The sequence below is a fragment of the Panthera pardus genome, unplaced genomic scaffold (genome assembly GCF_024362965.1).
Source record: "Panthera pardus isolate Hobbes unplaced genomic scaffold, ASM2436296v1 HiC_scaffold_7, whole genome shotgun sequence".
Lineage (NCBI taxonomy): Eukaryota > Metazoa > Chordata > Mammalia > Carnivora > Felidae > Panthera > Panthera pardus.
Genome location: NW_026527002.1, coordinates 10,506,551 through 10,512,550, shown reverse-complemented (window position 1 = coordinate 10,512,550; position 6,000 = coordinate 10,506,551). Strand labels below are relative to the sequence as shown.

At 47.1% G+C, this 6,000-nt stretch overlaps 1 protein-coding gene across 2 annotated transcripts in view; it reads left to right on the top strand.

Annotated features, from left to right (window-relative positions):
* Positions 1-264: 264 nt before the first annotated feature.
* Positions 265-6,000, top strand: part of TOX (thymocyte selection associated high mobility group box) — a 306,419-nt gene continuing 300,683 nt past the window's right edge. Inside the window, exon 1 of one of the 2 annotated variants that reach the window (XM_019421274.2) lies at positions 265-491. In XM_019421274.2, the coding sequence (XP_019276819.1) occupies positions 390-491 (102 nt within the window). In that variant the 5' untranslated portion in view covers positions 265-389. The remainder of the gene's footprint in view (positions 492-6,000) is intronic. The other variant, XM_019421273.2, reaches the window with a different exon arrangement.

Here is a 6,000-nt window from a genome sequence, read left to right as displayed (position 1 = left end):
AGGGGCGCGGGAGGCGGGGATGGGGGGGGCGGGCGGGGGGACAATGAGCGCATGAAGTTACCTGCCCGGCGGCGGCGGCGGCGGCGGCGGCGGCGGTGGCGGCGGCGGGGCCGGGAGGCGGCGGCGGAGCAGGCTGCGCGCTCGGCGCCGACGGGTGCGCGCCGCGGCTTGGGGGAGAGTTGAGCGCTTTTCCCCCCTCTTTTTTTTTTTTCTTTTTTTTTTTTTTTCTCCTCTTCTTCTTAAACAAACCACAAACGGATGTGAGGGAAGGAAGGTGTTTCTTTTACTCCTGAGTCCAGACACCTCTCTCTGTTCCGTCTAAGCTTGTTTTGCTGAACACTTTTTTTAAAAAAAGGAAAAGAAAAGGAGTTGCTTGATGTGAGAGTGAAATGGACGTAAGATTTTATCCACCTCCAGCCCAGCCCGCCGCTGCGCCCGACGCTCCCTGTCTGGGACCTTCTCCCTGCCTGGACCCCTACTATTGCAACAAGGTGAACGCTCTGCTTTTGTTTCCACCGTGTTCTTGCTGCTTGATCCCGGGAGGGGGGCGGCGGCGGCGGCGGCGGGCCGGCTCGGCTGCCGGGGCCGGTCGGCGGAGGCCGGTCCCGGGCGCGCTCGGCTCGCAGCCCGCTACAGCCCTGCGTGCGCTTGGGTAGTAAATACTGTGCAGCACAGCTCCGGGGGTTTGCCAAACACCGCGATTGTGCGGAAAGTGACACGATTTGCTCGGATTCTTTCCTTCCTGCTGTTCGCGACTGAGGCTCCCTGCCTAGGTTTGCCGGGGGGCGTTTAAAAAAAAAATTAAGAGAAAACCACGGAATACTTTGGGGGTGTGTCTGGGGTCCGGGAACGGAGGCAGAGAGTAAGAGAACTCAGTTTATTTTCTAGTTTCTCCTTCTCCCTCCCGCCCTCTCTTGGGCTGCGGGGACTCGTGGCACCGCTTCCCTGCCCGGGATTAGTTGCCAGGGGAGCAGCCGGGAGTCGGGGTGCAGGGACCAGGGAGACGCCTCCGCCCCCCCACGGGGAAAATTGCTCCACAAGTCTTTTGTTTTCCTAAACCCTTTCGGGCGGCCGAGCCCGGTGTTCGGACGCCGGTCTGCGGGCCGGGGTGCAGGGTGCAGCGGGGTAACAGGGTTTGGGGGACAGCTCCCGCTTTGGGGGGGGGGGGTGGCGGTGCGCGCGGTAATTGCAAGTTTGTTAGAAGCCAGGCTAGCGCGTTGAGTTCGCGTCCCAAGCTCCCGCACTCCTCACGGGGCTGGAGCAGGGTCCCGGTCTGGGCTGTACGCGCCAGCCCGGTGACCCCAGGTGCCAAGGCCGCGGGGGACCCGGGCGCGGCTAACCGGGCGGTTGGCCCGGGGCGAGGCGGGGGTTGGGGGGGGGGGGCGCCGGCAGAGCTACGGCGGAGCCCCGTTTGTCCCATAGAATGGTCAGGGGATAGGAAGGGAGGGGGTTATCCTCGAGGCTTCTCCAACTCTCGGCCCCGAGAGGGAGGACGCGCAGGGACCGGTTTCCCGAGAGCGGCCGCAGGGCCACGGCTGTCCTCGCCTCGGGCTCATTGGACGTGTGTTAAGCGGTCCCGCCGGGTGAACGTCGGCGGGGAGGAGTGAGCTCTCGGAGACAGGGCGCGAGTGGTTTAGACGCCCAGCTCCCGCTCAACCTGCCTGATACTCTATCTCCTGCAAGCGATTCCATGCTGGCCCCTCGGTGAATTCCACTGTGTAAATCCTTGGGACTTCTAGTATTTGCCTGGTAGCGAGGCATCATCAAACAGCTTTCTTACGTGATACAGAGGTATTTAGCGCGCTGCATCCTTAGCCCCCGGGGCTCTCCACCACGCAACCGCCTCGCAGCTCCGAGTCTTGGTCAGTCGAGACAAACACAGACACACACACACACACACACACACACACACACACACACACAAAACTGTGACTTAAGTGAGCCGCAGATACCACTCCGTGCTGAAGCTCCTTGATGTTGTGTAAGGCTCAGTAAAAGGCATGGTACTGTATGCCGATGATGGATAGGGAAGTTTGGAACGAAGGAAATCTAGTCTTGGGCAAGGCAGAAAGGCATTTGATCACACAGAGAGAGCTCTGTAGCTAGGAACAGGTTGGAAAGCTCCGGTAACTTTGACAAGAGAAGTTTGTGTGAAGTTTCATTATTTGTCAGTAGCCTAGTTCTCCCATTCTAGAATCTGTTTTGCCTTTTTATAAGCAAGTATTTTGTGTTTGTAAAGTTCTATGTGGCTCATAAACTATCACTAATACTAATAAAAATAATAAAGTAGCAGACCTATCCTGGATCGTAAACACATATTCCACAGTTGTAACCAGAACCAAAAGGTCAGAACCATTTTGGCGATGAAACTGGACAAATCTTATTAAATTTATGGTGATTTTAGGCTCCAAAAAGAAGGCAACGACTTGGATACACATTTCACTCGTCTTTCTTGTGATAGTAGGGTCAGATTTAATTTAAAAGTTAAATGCTTTGGAAAATCAAGAATTACTTCAATATATTAAATCATTTTCCAATTAAGTGCTTTAAATAATTTTCGTGGGTTGTGCTGTGAATTGAATAAATTGATTTGCAAAGTCTTCAGAATTTCTTTACTAGCTCATTGAAGTTCCTTTTAAGTCCCCCCGTGTATGAGGAGCAAACTGTTCTTTTTAAATGCAAATTAGCCACCCTTTCTATAGGCCAGTTGCAAGTCTTCTATTTAACTTATCCAGGGAATAATGGATTTTTAAAGATGCAAAGTCATGATATACTTCTAATAGTAGGAAGAGACTTCATGGAAATGCTTCTCCAAGAATGCCTTCCCCTGCCTTTCTCTGTACAGCAGTCTATCAAATATATTTGTCACTGATCCCCGATTATATCAAATATACCGAGTAGGTTTGCTAGGCCCCAGAAAACCCAGACACTAATTTTTTTCTACTCCATCATGATTAACACTGATACACAATTTCTGTCCACCCCCGCTATTTTCGTTGCTTAGAATGTAGTCAACTAGCATTCATTTTCTGCGATGACTCAAGTGAATTTGCAGGGATATGGAAGATGGACAGAAGTTTGGAAGATGTGAAATCAGAAATCTGTATCGACATTTAGTAAAAATAAGTTGGATCAGCCTTCCCTCTGAGAGCCAAGACTGCAAAGTAAACCTTGTGTCTTTCAGAGGTGTAATGAATATGCAGTTTATTACAAGAAGCAGTCACTTTGTGAGGTTATTTGTTTTTAATAGGGTGATAAGATCATAAATTAATAATTATCTTTATTTTAAATCTGCCAACACTGTTGCAGTTAAAGTCGGAGTGCTAATAAATCCCAGCGGAACCAATATCTGTATGCGGTTCAGAACCATGCAGTTGTAGCTATAGTTTTCCCACTGACGTTTTTTCAATGTTAGAAGAGACCCTAATCCACAAAATGAATATCCTCTTCCTGAAGCTTCTCTAAACTAAAAGGGGGTTGTGTTACCCTGCTGACACTCTCCAGCACTGCATTGCCAAAACACTACTTACATTTTTCAGTCCATAAACTCCGTGGGAGGAATTTTTTTGGAAACAGTTTAATCTACCATTGCTCTATTGTGAGAGCACATTACGTTATGAACACATCACTATGCAAACTGGCCTCCATTTTCACATAGCCCATTGCGGGAGAAAAGTGAGAACAATGCGGGCGATGTTGGTTATGGCAACGGTGTGAGGCATCTCTTCTACAAACAGCCAGAATGGATGGCATGTTGCTGTATATAGGTCAGCCTTTGAAACAGCAGCGGAGCTCCTAGACTGGACACAGACATGCAGGCTGAAAGTGACAGGGTTCACCTCCTGAAACTTAAAGCATGGTTACATTTCAGACATTGAGAGATGGCATCATAGTTGAGTTTCATCTAATTAAGGCTATTTTAAGTAACATTGTATCCCTTGATTGAAATTAGATTAAAGGAGCTCACGATTGGAGTGCAGCAGTAAAATATAGTCCTATTTTTTGTCCTAGTTGAAGACGTCAGAGCATGCGTTTGAATCTAAACCTACGGAGTAATAACAGTCCCTTTCAGTTTCTTAGTGCAGTGTCATTTGTAAAGATTGTTTTCACTGATTGTATGCTAAATTGGGACAAAGAAGTGGCACTTTTTCATTTTTACAATGATGTGATGTGTTCAGTTACTGCTCAGTATCTGCCCACATAAGGAGCGGTAATACAATGATGTTATGACATGGCTAATCACAGAGATGCTGACCTCTGCCAGCAGTGGGAGAGGAAATAATGATCTTCACTCTTCTCAGTGGTTGCTTTTGTGGAATAGGGTCCTGAATCTTTCTTTGGTTGGTTTAGACACAGGGAAGTCCAGGATACAAACCCATGCTTAATGCTGGTTATATACAGAGTGAAGAATAATGGCCGTTGGGGATTGTTGGGCTTTTGTCATTGAAATGAGGAAGGACAGTGTATAATCTTTTCCTATAAACATAGGAAGAAGGACCTATGTGTGATGAACTCAGCGTTGAAATGTCAGCACTAACATTAAACACTTGAGAACTTTTGAGAAAAACAGGATTCATTATTGTCTCTGCAGAATCTCCTTTGAGCTTATTTTCCTATTTAGTTCGAGCGTTATGGGTTGTACTTTAACGTGACAAAGCGCATCACATCTAAAATACCGGATAGGCAAGCAATGAAGGCGGAGTCATTATTCCTACTTTAATTAATAAATGTAAGAAAAAAGAGGAGGATGGGAGAAGGAGAAGGAGGAGGAGGAGGAAGGGGAGGGTTATAAGCAATTTAGAGCATCATGCTTGATTAGTTCTCTGTCTACCTCCATAACTTCCAGGACTTTAGGAAATTCATAGCTGATACTTAGGACGTCATTAGTGTGATTAAAACTCCCCTGGGGATTTTATTGGCTGGATCTTTCTTAAGTTTTGAGGTCTTTAAATATGTTTTAAATAAATTTTGTATGGGTAAGAAAGAGCATAAAACAAACCGTCATATGGTTTTGGCCACTAAATCAGATATACAGAAACCTCAAATGTAGCTGTCTTGACTTTGTGGGATATTTCGCTGTCACAAATTCCAATTTTAAATGTCCACCCAGAAATTATAGTTACGAGTTTTGGAGAGATCAAATGCTATTTTTTATTTTTTATTTTTTTTAATTTTTTTTTTAACGTTTATTTATTTTTGAGACAGAGAGAGACAGAGCATGAATGGGGGAGGGGCAGAGAGAGAGGGAGACACAGAATCGGAAGCAGGCTCCAGGCTCTGAGCCGTCAGCCCAGAGCCTGACGCGGGGCTCGAACTCACGGACCGCGAGATCGTGACCTGAGCTGAAGTCGGACGCTCAACCGACTGAGCCACCCAGGCGCCCCAAATGCTATTTTTTAAAGTTTATTTATTCATTTTGAGGCATGGGGGAGATGGCAGTGGGGGCGGGGCGGGGTGTGGGGGGGAGAATCCCAAGCAGGCTCCGGGCTCAGTGTGGAGCCCAGCACAGTGCTTGATCCCACGACTGTGAGATCATGATCTGAGCCAAAATCAAGAGTCAGACACTTAGCCGACTGAGGTACCCAGGCACCCCTCAAATGCTATTTTTTAACATAGCTTACGTGGCTTAGTATTCTCACAGTTTGTCGTATATTTTTAGAGTTACTGAATGATGATATTAGCAATCATTTTAATATTTTCCTTAGGAAGACTAAGCTGATATTTAAATATTACCTAATAGGCTGCTTATCATAGATCTTTTTGAAATGATGTGATTGCAAGGGATGTGAGAACAGGAAAGAAGTGAGGTACTTGAACCTGGAAGAAGTAGGGGAAAGTTCCCAGTTCCACAGTGGCTTCCGTGGACCCCAAACTGGGTCTCACATACTGGTTCTGATGTGTGGAACTATTTTTGTGATCATACTTTTTTGTGGTGGGCTCAGTTCAAGAGAGGGATAACTTAGAGAATTGGAGGAAAATCTTATTGAGCTATGAAGGATG